General features: G+C 51.4%; 1 protein-coding gene across 1 annotated transcript in view; it reads right to left on the reverse strand.

The window, feature by feature from the left end:
• Window positions 1-19,410, reverse strand: part of LOC147105457 (chloride anion exchanger-like) — a 152,403-nt gene that overhangs the window by 42,764 nt on the left and 90,229 nt on the right. Inside the window, exon 10 of the mRNA XM_086009823.1 lies at window positions 18,176-18,289. Within this exon, the coding sequence (XP_085865949.1) occupies window positions 18,176-18,289 (114 nt within the window). The remainder of the gene's footprint in view (window positions 1-18,175; window positions 18,290-19,410) is intronic.

Raw genomic sequence — 19,410 nt, forward strand, 5'->3', positions numbered from 1 at the left:
TCTGATTGCCCAGTGCCTGATTGCCCAGTGCCTGATTGCCCAGTGTCTGATTGCCCAGTGCCTGATTGCCCAGTGTCTGATTGCCCAGTACCTGATTGCCCAGTGTCTGATTGCCCAGTACCTGATTGCCCAGTGTCTGATTACCCAGTGTTTGATTGCCCAGTGTCTGATTACCCAGTACCTGATTGCCCAGTGTCTGATTGCCCAGTGTCTGATTGCCCAGTGTCTGATTGCCCAATGTCTGATTGCCCAATGTCTGATTGCCCAGTGTCTGATTGCCCAGTGTCTGATTACCCAGTACCTGATTGCCCAGTGTCTGATTGCCCAGTGTCTGATTGCCCAGTGTCTGATTGCCCAATGTCTGATTGCCCAGTGTCTGATTGCCCAGTGTCTGATTGCCCAATGTCTGATTGCCCAATGTCTGATTGCCCAGTGTCTGATTGCCTAGTGTCTGATTGCCCAGTGCACGGTACCTGCCTCCTGCCCACAGTCGAATATCATGGTTAGACTCGGTCTCTGATTACAACCTGTCATCACTGGGATTTGCTCTGAAAGCCCAACATTTATACATTAGAGATAAACACTGACTACTGTCATGGACACACACCAATAAAACGTCATTTTAAATGAGGATTTTGTCAGTTTTCTATAGAATGGTTAGGTCCAGAATCTTAAGCACAACTCCCAGAATCTTTCAACTGTTTATCAAAACGTTGCATATTTGGCTGGAGGTTTCCTAAAACTCTGACTCGATTGACTAATTCAGTGCGCGAGGGTTTAAACTAATGTGGGAGGCTGAGGGGAACCAGGATGAAGCATCAAAGAGGAGAAACAAGGTGCACAGAGCCTGGGAGAGACAAACAGCCTTAGATAAAGGGTCGTTCAGAAAGCGGAGGGAACAGACAGTGGGGGAAATGCAAAGCAGACTAAGGCGGGTTTGAAGTGCATGTGCGCGAATGCACAGAGCGAGGTAAATAAGGTTGGTGAGCAGCAGGCACAAGTCATCACATGGGATTATAATATAGAAGCAATAACAGACCTAGCTCAAACAAGGAGAGGATTGGGAACTTAATATTCCTGGCTACAATATATTCGGGAGGAATAGGGAAGGAAAAAAATAGGGGGGGCATCAATATTAATCAAAGATAATGTTACTGCCCTGGTAAGGGATGATGTGCTCGAGGATTCTAAGAAGGAATCTATTTGGCTAGAGTTAAGTGTTATATCCGTGTATCTTAATGTTGTGTCCTTCAATAATCAGACAACAAGACTGCAGGGAACGATCAACAGGTGTTTACTGAATGAGGGTTACTCTAGAACGAACTATACAGATCACTACTCAGGGTTTATATACAGGTGTGGTCACTGCCGGTACTACAGTATACAGGAGCTGTAAAAAGTAGTTCTCCCCCTTAAAGGTACATACATTACAATTCCTCCCCTTTTAGATTAACAGTATCATAACACTCATTTAACAACTAAATATCAAACTAATTACAATTAACACTTTTAACATGCAACATTAGCTGAAAATAGTCTATTTATAAATTCAGTCTTTGGGGAGGCTTCCTGATTCTTTCTGGATAACGCCTTTCCCGAGTGTCTCGCTCTTGGTGCGGAGGCGATTCTAACACCCTGTCGTCAGTTGATTCATCAGCTTCCAATGCTATTGTTTCTGAGGTAGATGCGACCTGTACGTCGGGTTCCTCACCAGGTACGTATGGCCGAGACATGGGGTTGACTCGTTCCTGTGACTCTAGGATCTGTTCAGCATGGCGTCTCACAATGTTCTCCCCAACATCCACTGTGTACATTAGTGGCCCCTGCCATGTGCATATCGTTCCTGGTTGCCATTTCTCTGTTCGGTAGTTGCGGGCCAAGACTGGTTGCCCTACATTGAAGCTCCTTGTCGGCTTCTCATTGATGTGCTGGAATTGCTTACTCTCAACATCTCTTCGTACATTTGGTCTGAGCAAATCCAGACGAGATCTTAACCTTCGGTTAAAGAACATCATGGCCGGGGCCTGGTTGGTGACTGCATGTGTCGCATTTCTGTAGGCTAACAGGAAATTGTCCACCTTATGCTGCAGTGGAATGTCGTCATCGCACATGGCCTTTACTGCTTTTTTAAAGGTTTGTACGAACCTCTCAGCCAATCCATTTGTGGCTGGATGATACGGGGCGGATGTGTAATGCCTTACCCCATTCCTTTTCATAAATCTTCGAAACTCTTCGGACACAAACTGTGGTCCGTTATCAGAGCAAATCTGCTCTGGCAAGCCGTTCCTGGCAAAAATGGTCCGTAGGACTGCAATAGTTTTCTCCGTGGTGGTGGAGGACATTTTGATCACCTCAGGCCATTTCGAGTGCGCATCCACGGCTATTAAAAACATTGAGTCCATGAATGGACCAGCAAAATCAATATGCACCCGTTGCCATGGAGATGAGGGCCACTCCCATGGGTGTAGAGGGGCATGTGGTGGTGCATTTTGGACCTTCTGGCATCCTGAGCAGCTCTTTGTCAGGTCCTCGATTTGCTGATCGATCCCCGGCCACCACACATAAGCCCTAGCAAGGCTTTTCATTTTCACCCCTCCCAGATGACCTTCGTGAAGCTCATTGAGCACTCTCTCCCTTAACTTGGGTGGAATTACCACTCGGGATCCACACATCAAGGTCCCCTGGCATACTGACAGCTGTTCTCTTCTGGATGAGAATGCTGGCAACAGTGAGTCGCCATGTGCTGGCCATCCCTTCACCGTCAAATCATATACCCGAGACAGTGTCGGGTCATTTCGGGTCTCCTTCTCTATACCAGCGTTAGTTACTGGCAAGCATTCAATTATAGTCGAATGAAATATTTCGACAGGATCCACTGCTGGTGCTTCCTCCGCAGTAGGCAGTGGCAGGCGTGATAGCCCATCAGCATTTCCATGCTGTTTCGTGCCCTTATACTCGATTTCATATTGGTGCGCCCCTAGAAAAAGGGACCATCTTTGTAGCCGTTGCGCAGTCATCACCGGAACGCCCTTCTTTGGATTAAAGACGGAGACAAGTGGTTGGTGGTCAGTCAGCAAGGTGAACTTCTGCCCGTGCAGATAGTGATTGAACTTTTTCACTCCCCACACTAGGCTGAGGGCCTCCCTGTCAATCTGGGCGTAGTTACGCTTGGCTGAGGTTAGTGACCGAGACGCAAAGGCTACTGGCCTCTCCGAGCCGTCCGGGAATTTGTGCGACAGCACCGCTCCAATGCCATAGGGTGATGCATCACACGCCAACCGACTTGGTAGTGCTGGGTTGAAATGAGCAACACCTCTTTTGATGTGATCAATGCTTTGCTCTTCTGGAAAGCTCGTTTACATTCGCCACTCCACTTCCATGGTACCCCCGTTTGCAGTAGGGTGTTCAGTGGGTGTAGTACAGTAGACAAATTCGGCAAGAACTTATGGTAGTAGTTCACCAGCCCGAGGAACGACCTCAGTTGTGACACATTTTTCGGTGCTGGAGCCTTTACTACTGCCTCAATCTTTTCAGGGGACTTATGTAACCCCTCTTTATCAATAATGTGGCCACAATACGAGATCTGCTTCTGGAAAAACTCGCATTTGTGGCGATTAGCTCAGAGCCCATATTCCTTCAATCTAGTGAGCACCTGCTCCAGGTTGGCGAGGTGATCACTGTCATTTTCGCCCGTGACCAGGATGTCATCCAAATAACACTGGGTCCCTGGAATCCCTTGCAGGACTTGTTCCATTGCCCTTTGCCAAATAGCCGGAGCTGATGCTACCCCGAACACCAGCCGGTTATATTGGTAGAGACCTTTATGAGTGTTGATCGTGAGGTACTGTTTCGAGGCTTCTTCTACCTCCATTTGCAGGTACGCCTGGGCCAGATCAATCTTAGTGAAGCGTTTCGCTCCAGATAGCAAGGCGAAAATATCTTCAATCCACGGAAGCGGATATTGTACAGTGTGAAGGACTGGGTTCACCGTCACCTTAAAGTCCCCACAGATGCAAACCTTCTTTGGTTCCCCAGGCGTATTACTCAACGACCTCTTCATTACAGGAACGATGGGTGTAGCCCACTCGCTCCAGTCCACTTTGGACAGTACTCCTGAACGTTCCAAACCTTCCAGCCCTGCTTCGACAGCTGGGCAGATCGCATAAGGTACCGGTCTGGCCTTAAAAAACTTTGGGCTTGCATTTTCCTCTATTTAGTTCGTCAATATAATGCCTTTTAGTGTTCCGAGTCCCTGCTGGAACACTTCTTGTGCGTCAGTTAGCATTTTTGACAGTCGTCCAGGTGTGACGTCGTCATCCTTTTTGGCATCTACAGTCAGTGCTTGTATGGAATGCCAATCTAGCTGTATCTTCCGGATCCATTCACGTCCTAGTACTGGTGGTCCTCCATCTGGCAATACATATAGGTCCATTTTTGGTGTTTCCTTGCCGTTATATATAACGTTCACCCTTATTTTTCCTTTGGGGTAGACTTTTTGCCCTGTGTACGTCTTCAAGACAATCTTTGTATCTCTCAAGGGTATATGTGAGAATAGCCGCTTGTAGTCCCTTCGGTTTATGACTGTTAGGGCTGATCCTGTGTCCAATTCCATTTTCACTTGGACTCCTGCTATCTTGAGCGTGACCCAGATAGTTTGGTGATCCTCCGTTTTGATCACATTATGTAGTTTCAGGCAACCCAGCTCCTTGCTTCCGGAGTCTGTATCACTCTTCTGTTCGTCTGAACTACTCTCCATCACCTTATGTACCTTCACAGAAATCACAGAAACCCCACAGTGCAGATAGAGGCCATTTCGGCCCATCGAGCCTGCACCGACACATATCCCACCCGATCCCCGTAACCCCTACACCAACACATGTCCCACCCTATCCCCGTAACCCCACGTATTTAATCCCCCTAACACTAAGGGTCAATTTATCATAGCCAATCAACCTAACCCGCACATCTTTGGACTGTGGGAGGAAACCGGAGCACCCGGAGAAAACCCACGCAAACACGGGGAGAATGTGCAAACTCCACACAGACAGTCACCCGAGGCCGGATTCGAACCCGGGTCCCTGGTGCTGTGAGGCAACAGTGCAAACCACTATTGCACCGTGCTTCTTGTACTTCTCCTGTGGAGATTTCTTGCTGCTGGTTTTCTTTCCTGACCTGCAGGCTCTTGCTATGTGTCCTACTTTTCCACACTGTCTGCACACTTTGTCCTTGAACCAGCAATCATTATGGTCGTGTGTTGTTCTGCCGCAGCGATAGCACTTCACTGTTCCGTATGACATTTCATTTGTGCCATATTCTTGCGGTCTCCGTTGTATCTCTGCAGCGCCCCGTGCTGCTGCTTCGTGTGATACTGCAATGCTGAAAGCCTTGTCCAGCGTAAGATCCTTTTCTGATAGAAGCCGTTTCTGGGTTCCTTCACTTTGAAGCCCACACACAAACTTGTCCCTTAAAGTATCTGCTAGTCCCGTTCCAAACTGGCAGTGTTTCGATAGCTTGCGCAGTTCCGTTAAATACTCAGCATTACTTTCATCTTTATGCTGGTTCCTTTTGTGAAACTTAAATCTTTCTGCTATCAGCAGCGGTGTGGGGTTTAAGTGGTCCTGTAGGATTGACACTTTCAAAATCCTTTTCTACTGGCTTCTCTGGGGTTACTAGGTTTCATAGTAAGCCATACATGTTTGCACCCATTGAATTCAACAATTCCAGCGCTTTCATGTCATCTGGCACTTCATTCGCCTTGCAGTATACTTCTATGCGTTCGACATATGTCGTCCAATCTTTGACTTCATTGTCGAATGCTGTGATACTGCCACTCTTCGGCATTTTTGGGTGTGGTTAGACTGGCTTAAAATGGCGTCTCCCACACTTTCCTTTCTTCCCCGCTGCGGCTTAAAATGGCGTCTCCTGCGCTTTCCTTTCTTTCCTGCTGCGGCTTAAAATGGCGTCTCCCGCGCTGCTGCCAACGCCGCTCTCGGCGGTCCTCGTGGCAAATGGCGACGCCCTGTGGGTTTCGTGCGCTGCTCCTGCGCTGCTGCCAATGCCGCTCTCTGCGGTCCTCATGGCAATGGCAGCGCCTCACGTTTTCCTGCGCGCCTCTCTCCCCCGTTGACGCTGCTCGGCCCTTGACCACCGGCTGCGCTCTGCTCTCTCTCCTCTCTCTCCCCTGTTGACGCCGCTCGGTCTTGAACACCGGCTGCGCCCTGTGTGCTCTGCCCTCTCTCTCTCCCCCATCGACACTGCTTGGCCTTTTTCTGTGCCGCTCGGTCGGGCTCTAGCCCGTCGCTGTCCGGGAAGGGTCTGCGCAGTACCTGTTGCCAGCCTGTTTCCCTGGACCACCATGACTGGAAAGCCAAGCCTGGCTCTCGACAGCCTCCCCTGCGATGCTCAACTCCGCTGGATGACTGGGCGGTTGCCCGTGGTCGACGCCTGTGCTTCTGGACTCGACCTTCTTCCACTGTTCTCCAGGAGCGAATCCCTGGGAGGTGATGCAGAGTTGCAGGTAGGTTTGAATCTGCTCGTCGCCAATGTTACGTCCGTGTAATAATAAGAAAAGGACTGCAGAAAACGGTACAACAGGTGTTTACTCAACGTGGTTCAAACTGCAACTGACTGTACAGATCACTACTCAGGGTTTATATACAGGTGTGGTCACTGTCGGTACTACAGGATACAGGAGCTGTAAAAAGTAGTTCTCCCCCTTAAAGGTACATACATTACAGCCTCCAAGGCAAGTATATCCTTCCTCAGAAAAGGAGACCATAACTGTGCCCAGTACTCCAGGTGTGGTCTGACCAAGGCCCTGTACAATTGTAGCAAGACTTCCTTACTCTTATACTCCTACCCCCTTGCAATAAAGGCCAACATGCCATTTGCCTTCCTAATTGCTCGCTGTACCTGGATGCTAACTCTGTGTTTCCTGTACGAGGACACCTAAATCTCTCTGAACACCAACATTTCATAGTTTCTCACCATTTAAAAGAAAAAAGAAAAAAGAAAGACTTGCATTTCTATAGCACCTTTCACGACCACCGGACGTCTCAAAGCTTTACAGCCAATGAAATACTTTTTGAAGTGTAGTCACTGTTGTAATGTAGGAAACACGGCAGCCAATTTGCACACAACTGGAGTATTGTGTCCAATTCAGGGCACCGCACTTTAGGAAGGATGTCAAGGTCTTGGAGAGGGTGAAAAAGAGATTGACTAGAATGGTAGCAGGGATGAGGGACATCCGTTATGTGGAGAGACTGGAGAAGCTGGGATTGTTCTCCTTGGAGCAGAGAAGGTTATGGGGAGATTTAATAGATGTTTTCAAAATTATGAGGGGTTTTGATAGAGTAGAGAGGGAGAAACTGTTTCCATTGGCCAGAGAGTCGGTAACCAGAGGACACAGATTTAAGATAATTGGCAAAAAAAAAAATGATGCAGCAAGTCTGATCTGGAATGCACTGCCTACAAGATCTAATTGTAATGTTCAAAATGGAATTGGATAAATACTTGAAAAGCAGAAATTGTCCAGGCTATGGGGAAAGAGCGGGGGAGTGGGACTAATTCGTAGCTCTTTCAAAGCTGGCACAGGCTTCTGTGTTGTAAGAGATTATGGCCTAGAAATTCAGTATAGCCACTTTTGGGGCGCTAAAGTCGGGCGGCTGCTAAAGTTTGCGCCCGGCGCAAAGTCGCGCCCCCTTCGCCGATATTCAGTCGCATCGCCCCAAGAGGTTGCTGCTGCGCTAAAACAGGCGATGCACGACTATCTTTAGGCGCTAAGCCGGCGGTGCTGAGCGATACCCCCGAGGCCGGGAGCAGCGCCGGTGCGGCGAGTTCTTGATTGACGGCAGACACTCTGGTGCCGGTCAGCTCTTAAAGGGGGAGGGTCGATTTGTTTGCCTGCCACGCCCTGCACACTGCAGCCCTCAACCTAGGCCTGACCACTTCAGCTTCACCTGCACAACGCCCAGGGCTATGGAGAAGGCCAGGGAGAGAGCGCAGCGCTTCAGCGACGGTGACCTGAGGCTGCTGGTCGGCGGAGTGGAGCGCAGACGCCATGTTCTGTTCCCAGAAGGTGGCAAGAGGCCGCTGCCCAGCGCCTACCAGAAAGCCTGGAGGGAGGTGTCCAACAGGGTGTCTTCCAACAGCGTGGTTGCCAGGACTCCTGTGCAATGCCGGAAGAAGTTCAACGACCTCACTCGGGTTGTCAGGGTGAGTACCCTTTCCAGTGTCCTCCTCATCCCTGCATGTGCACCTCACTTTATGGGCAAAGGGACCTGAAAGCCCTAATGGCCAGCCCTCATCCAGCAGCTATGGGACTGGCATGAAAATCACTTGCACATTCAGCACTTTACACACTGTACAAGCTCCTCGACCATGGGAGGCATTGCAGACAAGATCAGGGCTACACACTGTACAAGCTATTCGACCATGGGAGGCAGTGCAGACAAGATCAGGGCTTCACACTGTACTTAGAGGCCGTCCTTTCTCTTGCAGGCCAAGGTGGCGCACAACCGGCACAACTGAACTGAGACCGGGGGAGGCCGTCCTGGCCTCAAAGAGCTCTCCGACCTCGACCAGCGTGTGGAGCGCGTTATGGCAGGCCGGCTGATTGGCCCCGTCGCCAGTGGAGATGCCGACCCTGTTCTGGGCACCAAAGGTAAGGGCATCACCTTTTGGACCTCTCTCGTTCCACTTGCGCATGAGATCAGCATCCTTTGCCACTGTCCGACCAATGCGGTGAATGGCAGCACTCATGCCTCCCTCGCTGCCGCCCTGTCCTCACTCTAAAGCTACTCTTGTGCCTTCCTGCTTTCAGATGGTGAATCGCCAGGTGAGGAGGCGGGCCCTCAAGCTGCCACTGTCAGCGCTTCGGAATACGAGGAGGAGGAAGAGGAAGCCGGCCCATCAGTGCCACCCTCAGCCGCGCCAGCCCATGGCGATGTAGGGGACACGTCTTCCCTGGAGGGGAGCCGGGGGGAAGGGTCGGAGGAGAGTGAAGCTCCGGGGCCCAGCGGCCTGCAGCAACACGGGAGGGGTGGGGAAGCTCGGCGGACTTCTCCCCAGAGGGTGAGTGCGGCCTCCAGTCCTGCGACGGTCAGCGCAGAGGAGGTGCGCCTCCTAGAGGAAATGGCCGTCCAGGCTGAGCGCAGGCACACTGAGCTCATGGCTGCAGTGGCAAGGATGCCTGACTCCATAGAGTCTCTGTCAAGGAGTGTGCAGCAATTCGGAGCAGCACAGGCCAGGAGTCTGCAACAATTCAGTGCAGCACAGGCTAGGAGTCTGGAACTATTCAGTGCAGCACAGGCCAGGAGTCTGGAACAATTCAGTGCAGCACAGGCCAGGAGTCTGCAGGACTTCGCGGCAGCACAGTCGGCTTCTAGCCAAGTGCTCAGTCGTGCCGTCCATTCACTGGCTGGTGTCATGCGGACACAGACCAGGGCCACACGGGCACTAACTGCTGCCACCCTCGCTGGATCAGCCAGGCATCGCCAGGGCACTCGCCGCGCAGCAGCAGCCCATCAGTCTGTTCTTCAGCTGTTTGCTGCGCATGCTGCAGTGCTGGCCCGTGCGAGTGCCAATGTCTCAGGTGACCAGCGAGCACCTGCGATCTGCCAGGTTGCCACCATTCCTGCAGCCGACACTGCCACTCCGCCATTGCAGCTGCCACGAGCTGCTGGACAGACTGCTGCCGCCCAGCCAGAGTTGGAGCAGTCAGCAGCCGGACACTCCAAGGCCAGAGCTGGTGCAGGCCGACCCCCAAGGGCATCTGCCGTCTCGCCATCTGCCCCTCAGCAGCCTTCCCCCAGCCTTGCTGCAGCCACTGGGCTCCCATTGAGGAGGAGCAGCAGGGCGGGCAGGGGCCAGGCAAGGATGCGCAGGGCAAAAAGTAGAGGTATGCACAAATGCCTGGTGCTTGTTGTAAGGCCGAGACTGGTGCAGTTGTGTTTGTGTAAGGCCGAGACTGGTGTCTTTCTTTCTTTTTGTAAGGCCGAGACTGGTAGTTTTGTGTTTTTGGAGGGGGCTTCTCCACATGAGGATGTAATGTGGGAAGGGCAGAGGTTTTCAATAAATTATTGTTGTTAAATTGCAATGTGCATGGTTTTTTTGTTAAGTCCTGGTTGCCCTGCTCGGCTGAGGGCTTGTGGAGCGGCTACATTCATCTGCTGACATTGGCACAAGCCATTCCCTGAGAGGGGGCCTAGAACCGACGTTCAATAAGCCGGCGACGGGCGGCCCTTGCACTTTGTGCCTCCCTCCTGTGCTGGTCCTCCTCCTCCTCCTCCTCCTCCTCCTCCTGAGGTGGTCCTCCAATCTCTGGTGGCAGTGCCTGAGTCCTGCGGATAGCCAGGTTGTGCAGCATGCAGCAAACGACCACGAAATGGGAGACTCGCTCCGGCGAATACTGTAGGGCTCCACCGGAACGATCCAGACAGCGGAACTGTTGCTTCAGGACGCCGATTGTTTGTTCGATGATGTTCCTGGTCGCTTGATGGCTCTCGTTGTATCCCTCTTCAGCAGGGGTGCTGGGCGCACGGAGCGGGGTCATCAGCCAGGTACACAAAGGATAGCCTTTGTCCCCGATAAGCCATCCTCGTGGGTGAGGCTGTGCCTGGAACATGTCTGCCACAGAAGTCTGTCGCAGGATGAAGGCATCGTGGCTGCTGCCTGGAAAGCGGGCATTGACAGCTAGGATGAGCTGCCTGTGGTCACACACCAGCTGGACGTTCAGCGAATGGTAGCCCTTCCGGTTGCGGTAATCCTCGGCATTCTCCAGAGGTGCCCGCTGTGGTGTATGTAACCTGTTCCACCTTAAGAGATGTACTACTTTCTCTTGGCTGCTGTATACTGTAATACCGGTGGTGACCACACTGGTATATAAGTGTTGTGTAGGGATTTGCTGGGCAGTTCAGCCCTGACCTCCGAATAGTAAAGACCTGTTAAAGTTATTCTTGTGGTCTGTGTCCAGTGATTTATAATAAGCATAACTGGGACACACAGACTTAACAGTGGCGACGAGTCCGATCTTACCCTGCGGCAGTTTTACATACAAGGCAGCTTCGTCCTCAGAACGGGCGTCGAGAAGAGGCATCCGCCCTCATCATCCTGCTGAGCACCATCACACGGGAGGCATCGAGAACCCGGGTTAAAAAGAAAAATTCTGACCACGAAGCCCTCCATCAGCGACAGGCAGTGATCATCCCTTCTACCACGGTGGTGGGTAAGCCGATCAGCGACACGAGCAGAAAGTCGGCCGCGTTGACTGTGGAGTGGGGGAGGGAAAACGGAGGAAAAAGGGCGGAGAACTCGACCACGGCCGGTAAAAAGGGCCGGGCTGCAATCGAGGCCGAGAGGCGCAGCGACTGGGGCAGCTTAAGGCACGAGAGCCGCGGAGAACTCAAACGCAGCCGGGGTAAAGGACCGGGCTGCATGCGGGGCTGAGAGGCGCAACAGCAGGGGAAGCGTGAATGCCCACGGGAACTGCGGGAGAGTAAAAGCAGCGTTGGGGAATTGAGAACCGCTGGGGAGGCGAGAACGGCAGCAGCACGGCAATCGCCATTGCAGCCAGTGGGGGAAGAAGGCAAACGCGGGAATCCGCCATTGTAGTCGGCGGGGGAAGAAGACAAGCGCGAATGTTGTTACTGTCCTGAAAAATCATTTAAACCCCACGCCGCTGATGATAGCGGAACGATTTAAATTTTACAGAAGAACGCAGCTGAAAGACGAAAGCAACGCTGAATTTTTAATTGAACTGCGTAAGCTATCAAAGTACTGTCAGTTTGGAACAGGACTAGCAGATGCGCTGAGAGATAAATTTGTGTGTGGATTGTTAAAAGCAGGAACACAAAAGCGACTGCTTGAGGAGAATGATCTTACGCTTGATAAAGCTGTCACTATTGCAGCATCGCACGAAGCCGCAGCGAGAGGCACTGCGGAAATGCAGCTACGGTCACCGGAACTCAGCATCAATCAAATGGTCTTGGGTACAGTAAAATGTTATTGTTGTGGAAAGACAACGCACGATCAGAACCAGTGCTGGTTCAAAAATCAGGAATGCAGAAAATGTGGCAGGCTTGGTCACATAGCTAAAGTATGCCGGTCAGGAAAGAAGACCAGCAACAAAAAGTCACCGCAGGAAAAGTACAGAAAGGTACACAAGGTGACAGAGAACAGTTCGAACGAACAGAAGTCAAATTCAGACTCCAGCAGTAATGAACTGGGTAGTCTAAGAGTACACAATGTTGGTAATGAAGCAGACCTCCAAACAATCTGGGTCACACTTCAGATAGCAGGAGTCCAAGTGAAGATGGAATTGGACACTGGATCGGCATTGGCGTTCATGAATAAGCAAGATTACAAAAGGTTATTCCCACATATTCCCCTACGGGATACGGAGATTGTATTGAAAACATACACGGGGCAAAGAGTATACCCCATCGGGAAGATAGAGGTAAAGGTGGTCCACAAGGGCAAAGAAAGCCGAGGAATGGACTTATATGTGCTACCTGAGGGAGGTCCACCACTACTGGGATGGGAGTGGATTAGGAAAATAAATATGGACTGGCATTCCTTAAAAGCACTAACGGTAGATTCCGGTAAAAAAGATGTCAAACCTAAACGATTGTCCAGAATATTGGACGATGCTAAAGAGGTGTTCCAACAGGGACTGGGAACACTGAGAGGAATTACGGCAAACATCAAGGTTGAAGAACATGCAAACCCGAAATTTTTCAAAACCTTATGCGATACGACCTGCTGTGGAAGCTGAGCTGGGAGGGCTAGAACGTTCAGGAGTACTGTCTAAGGTAGACTGGAGTGAGTGGGCCACGCCCATTGTCCCCGTCATGAAGCGTTCATCGAGCAACAAGCCGGGGGAACCGGGGAAGGTTCGCATCTGTGGAGATTTCAAGATCACTGTTAATCCGGTGCTTCACACGGTGCAGTATCCGCTTCCGCGGATTGAGGATATCTTCGCTTCGTTGTCTGGCGGGAAACACTTCACCAAGATAGACCTGGCGCAGGCGTACTTACAGATGGAAGTTGAGGAAGAGTCACGCCAGTATCTCACGATCAACACGCATAGAGGCTTGTACCGGTATAATAGACTGGTTTTTGGAGTGGCATCGGCTCCAGCAATTTGGCAGAGGGCCATGGAGCAGGTATTACAGGGAATTCCAGGCACACAATGTTACCTGGACGATATTCTGATTACAGGAGATGATGACGAGGAACACCTTGCAAATTTGGAACTGGTGCTCACCAGATTGAAAGAATATGGACTTCGAGTTAATCGCCAGAAATGTGAGTTCTTTCAGAAGCGGATCTCGTACTGTGGTCATGTCATTGACCAGGAGGGGCTTCATAAGTCTCCTGACAAGATCGAAGCTGTTGTGAAGGCTCCCGCTCCGGATAATGTATCCCAGTTGAGGTCGTTCCTAGGGTTGATTAACTATTACCATAAGTTTCTGCCAAATTTATCCACGGTGCTGCACCCGCTGAACGCTCTTTTGCAGAAGGGAGTACCATGGAAGTGGAGCGAGGACTGTAAGAGGGCCTTTCGCAAAAGCAAGGCATTGATCACCTCAGAGGAAGTGTTGGCTCACTTCAACCCAACGCTGCCTATTCATTTGGCTTGTGATGCTTCTTCATATGGTATTGGGGCAGTACTCTCACACAAGTTGCCAAATGGCCTGGAGAGGCCAGTTGCGTTCGCATCCAGATCATTGACCTCCGCTGAGCGCAACTATGCTCAGATAGATAGGGAGGCTCTCAGCCTTGTGTGGGGAGTAAAGAAGTTTAATCATTACCTGCAGGGCCAAAAGTTTACGCTTCTGACAGACCACCAGCCGTTGGTATCCATTTTTAACCCTAAGAAGGGTGTTTCGGTGATGACAGCACAGAGACTCCAGAGATGGTCCCTTTTCCTAGGGGCACATCAATATCAGATCGAATTCAAAGGTACAAAGCAGCATGGTAGTGCTGATGGGCTGTCGCGCCTGCCACTACCTATAGCGGAGGAGGCACCGACGGTTGACTCTGTTGAGTTATTTCACTCGACCATCATCGAATGTTTACCAGTCACCAATGCAAGTATTGAAAGAGAAACCAGGAACGACCCGACACTGTCCCGGATCTATGAAGTGACAGTGAAGGGATGGCCAGCACATGGTGATCCACTGTTACCGGCATTCTCAGCAAGACGAGAACAGCTGTCCGTCTGTCAAGGAACATTGATGTATGGAACAAGGGTGATTATTCCCCCTAAGTTAAGAGGGAGAGTTCTAAAGGAACTGCATGAAGTTCATCTGGGGGGGGTCAAGATGAAAAGCCTTGCTAGGGCTTATGTGTGGTGGCCGGGTATCGACCAACAGATAGAGGATCTGACGAAAAGCTGCTCAGGGTGCCAAAAAGTGCAAAATGCACCTCCGATTGCACCGCTGCATCCATGGGAATGGCCTTCAACCCCATGGCAACGTGTACATATTGACTTTGCTGGTCCATTCATGGACTCCATGTTTTTAATTGCGGTGGACGCACATTCTAAATAGCCAGAAGTGATTAAGATGACTACCACTACCTCGGAAAAGACGATCGCGGTGCTAAGAACGATATTTGCAAGAAATGGATTGCCAGAACAAATATGTTCAGACAACGGACCGCAGTTCGTGTCAGAAGAATTCCAGAAATTCATGAAGAAGAATGGGGTGAAACATTATACCTCTGCCCCATATCATCCGGCTACAAACGGGTTGGCCGAGAGATTTGTACAAACGTTCAAAAAAGCAATAAAGGCCATGAGCGAAGATCAGATTCCACTACAACACAAGGTGGACAAATTCCTACTGGCATATTGAAACGCCACTCATGCAGTGACAAACCAAAGTCCTGCCATGATGTTCTATAACAGGAGGTTGCGGTCCAGGTTGGACTTGTTAAAACCAAATGTGCAGAGGGAAGTTGAAAACAAACAGTTCCAGCATATAAATAACAAGACCACTCGGAGTTTTGAAATAGGACAACCAGTGTTAGCCCGGGACTATAAAAACGAGAAATGGCAATCTGGAACAATTCGGGCCAGACAAGGACCCCTGATGTACACGGTAGATATTGGTGAAAATGTAATACGGCGTCATGCTGACCAACTGGTAGAATCGAGAACAAGGGTCGAATCCATGGTTACGGCAGAGACAACCGTGGAAGAAGTTAGTGAACCTGAAGTTGTATATATATATGTTATTATGTTATGTTAAATGGGGATATAACTGTTAAGCTAAAAAGGGAGGATTGTTGTGTATGTAACCTGTTCCACCTTAAGAGAACTACCTTAAGAGATGTACTACTTTCTCTTGGCTGCTGTATACTGTAATACCGGTGGTGACCACACCGGTATATAAGTGTTGTGTAGGGATTTGCTGGGCAGTTCAGCCCTGACCTCCGAATAGTAAAGACCTGTTAAAGTTATTCTTGTGGTCTGTGTCCAGTGATTTATAATAAGCATAACTGGGACACACAGACTTAACACCCACAAAGCCACATGCGTGCAGTCAATGGCGCCCTGCACCATGGGGAAGCCCGCGAATGCTGCAAAGCCCATTGCACGCTGTTGCTGCTTGGCAAGGGCCATGGAGAAGGAGATGAACTGACGTCTCCTTTTGAAAAGGGCATTGGTCACCTGGCGGATGCAGCAATGCACGGCGAACTGGGAGATGTTGGCAATGTCCCCAGTAGCGGATTGGAAGGAGCCGATGGCATAGAAGTTGAGAGCCACCGTCACCTTCACTTCCACCGACAGAGACGTCCTGCTCCTCAGCTGTGGCTGCAGATCACCGCCAAGCAGCTGGCAGATCTCTGTGACCACGTCCCTTCAGAATCGCAGCCTCCGAACACACTGCTCCTCAGACATGTTGAGATAGGAGAACTGCTGGCGGTATACCCTGGGTGGGTAAAGCCTCCTTTCCCGACGCCTGTTGCCCCCTCTCCGTCTAGCCAGGGCTGCCACTCTCTCACGGCGCCTGTGAGCCCTTTGGATGTAATTGAGAAAGCCAGTGTTGACACCCATTGCAACCCCCATAATATGCTGGCAAACAATGAGATGTCAATGAAGGCAAAGACTAGTGGAAAGCTGTGGCCTGAAGCCAGAAGAACCTGTCCGAGTGTTGGGCCAAAGCAGAAAGCTATCTACCTTGGTCTCTCTCCAAAGATCCGTTTCTCAAGAGGGAGTGCTGCGAAATGGCAGCCTTTTATAGTGCAGGGGAAGTGCCCTTTAATTTGCGCCCCCCCGCGCCCTGCATCGGCTGAGCACCGTTCCACTCTAACAGTCGCTAGGGACGCCAGGCGCACAATGGGGCGGCACGACTGAAGTTCCGGTTGGGGGCGCACAAAGGGCGTTGCACGAGGAAATGACGTCATGATCTGCGCGCGCAGATGAGAACGCGCAAAGACTTTGCGCCGCCGCTAAATCTCTAGTGAAGTTGGGGCGAGGCGCAGATCGCGCTGCGCCCGGGCGCTAGCTGCCTAGCGCCCGACATCTACTCCTCCTAAGGCGCTAACGGCTGGCGCAACCAACTGAATTTCTAGGCCCAGGTCTATAATGTCTAGTTACATACAAACTTACAACAATGAGCCACTCGATTTGCAATTAATTCCACAGATTTAAGCTTCACGCAGCTAAATCATAGAATAGAATCATAGACATTTATGGCACAGAAGGAGGCCATTCAGCCCATCATGTCTGTGCCGGCCGACAAAGAGCTCTCCACCCTAATCCCACTTTCCAGCTCTTGGTCCGTAGCCCTGTAGGTTACGGCACTTCAAGTGCCTATCCAAGTACTTTTTAAATGTGATGAGGGTTTCTGCCTCTACCAATCTTTCAGGCAGTGAGTTCCAGACCCCCACCACCCTCTGGGTGAAGAAAGTTCCCCTCAACTCCCCTCTAATCCTTCTACCAATTACTTTAAATCTATGGTTATTGGCCTCTCTGTTAAGGGAAATAGGTCCTTTCTATCCACTCTCTCTCGGCCCCTCATAATTGTATACACCTCAATCAAGTCTCCCCTCAGCCTCCTCTGTTCCAAAGAAAACAACCCCAGCCTCTCCAATCTTTCCTCATAGCTAAAATTCCCCAGCCCAGGCAACATCCTCGTAAATCTCCTCTGTACCCTCCCCAGTGCAATCACATCCTTCCTGTAATGTGGTGACCAGAACTGCACGCAGTACTCTAGCTGAGGCCTATCTAGTGTTTTATACAGTTGAAGCATAACCTCCCTGCTCTTGTATTCTATGCCACAGCTAATAAAGGCAAGCATTCCGTATGCCTTCTTAACCACCTTATCTACCTGGCCTGCTACCTTCAGGGATCTGTGGACATGCACTCCAAGGTCCCTTTGTTACTCTACACTACTCAGTGTCCTGCCATTTATTGTGTATTCCCTTTCCTTGTTAGCCCTCCCCAAATGCATTTCCTCACACTTCTCTGGATTGAATTCCATTTGCCACTGTTCTGCCCCCTGACCAGTCCATTGATATCTTCCTGCAGTCTACTGCTTTTGTATCATCTGCAAACTTCTTAATCATGCCCCCTACATTGAAGTCTAAATCATTGATATACACCACAAAAAGCAAGGGACCCAGTACTGTTTACACTGTTTAAAGAATTATTCACACAAATAGAATCTATTTTAGATTTTGAAAACTGACTAAAACTTGAAAGTTAAAAGCAGCTGCACAATATTGTGGGTAAAACTCTTAGTGAGAGGCCCAATGTGTGCCAGAGGGAGTTTGGCAGTGTGCTGTAGTGTAGGTTGGGACCTATCACTGCCCCGTGTCTAAAACTGGCCTCCTTCCGTGTAACTGACTAAGTGCTGATACAGCTCAACACCTCGCCTGTTTAAATATCCAAGGCTATCAACGTAATCTGATGTTTCCAGAACTCGGGACTCCATCAGGCAGACTACATGTGATCATGTGATTGGGTCCATAGTGGGTCCAGGGGGCCACCATGGCCTACTTTACTTCTAATTTCAATCGATTGAAATGCTCTAATGGCTTGGATTTGAGTGATCAGGAGCTGACTGTATTCCCTGTGTTTCCTGTACACTGACCGTCCTCTCCCCTCACTAGGACAATGCAGGCTGGGTCGATAGTAACAACTTTGAAACATGAAATCCTGTACCTGAGTTTTGCCTCCTGTGCTTTCCTGAATGGCGGTTCTGGATAGCGCTGTGCTTGCTGCAAAACCGCGAAATGCTCCACAAAACATATTACTGAATCCAAAAGCCACTAACTCCTGCAAAATCAACAAACACTCGTATGTATTTTACATTCGATCAGGTGATTCTGCTGTTCCCATCTCCACAATATTTTCCACCTCAGCCCCCAAGATATCTCCCACTGCCACTGATAACCTCACCCTGACATTTACCCTCACACCCTGACCTTTACCCCCACACCCTGACCTTTACCCTCACACCCTGACCTTTACCCCCACACCCTGACCTTTATCCCCACACCCTGACATTTACCCCCACACTCTGGCCTTTACCCCCACACCCTGACCTTTAACCCCACACCCTGACATTTACCCCCACTCCCCCTCCTCCACTCTCCCCTCCCCCACTCTCCCCTCCCCCACTCTCCCCCTCCCCCAGTCCCCCCTCCCCCCTCCCCCACTCCCCCTCCCCCACTCTCCCCCACTCCCCACTACCCCCTCCCCCACTCTCCCCCTCCCCCACTCCCCCTCCCCCACTCTCCCCCTCCCCCACTCTCCCCCTCCCCCACTCCCCCCTCCCCACTCCCCCACTCACACCTCCCCACTCCCCCTCCCCCACTCCCCCACTCCCCCCTCCCCCACTCCCCCCCTCCCCCACTCTCCCCCTCCCCCACTCCCCCCTCCCCCACTCCCCCACTCCCCCCACTCTCCCCCTCCCCCACTCCCACCTCCCCCACTCCCCCCCACTCTCCTCTCCCCCACTCCCCACTCCCCCTCCCCCACTCCCACCTCCCCCGCTCTCCCCTCCCCCACTCTCCTCTCCCCCACTCCCTCCTACCCTCCCCCCCACTCTCCTCTCCCCCACTACCCCCTCCCCCATTCTCCCCCTCCCCCACTCCCACCTCCCCACTCCCCCACTCCCCACTCCCTCCTACCCTCCCCCACTCCCCACTCCCTCCTACCCTCCCCCACTCTCCCCCTCCCCCACTCCCCTTTCCCCCACTTTCCCCTCCCCCACTCTCCTCTCCCCCACTCCCCCTCCCCCCCACTCTCCCCTCCCCCACTCCCCCTTCCCCACTCCCCACTCCCCCTCCCCCACTCCCCCTCCCCCACTCTCCCCTCCCCCACTCCCCCACTCTCCTCTCCCCCACTCCCCCTCCCCCCTCCCCCCCACTCTCCCCTCCCCCACTCTTCCCCTC

This window comes from Somniosus microcephalus, chromosome 17, assembly GCF_052327205.1.
Source record: "Somniosus microcephalus isolate GS21.2 chromosome 17, FLI_Smic_1.0, whole genome shotgun sequence".
Classification (NCBI taxonomy): domain Eukaryota; kingdom Metazoa; phylum Chordata; class Chondrichthyes; order Squaliformes; family Somniosidae; genus Somniosus; species Somniosus microcephalus.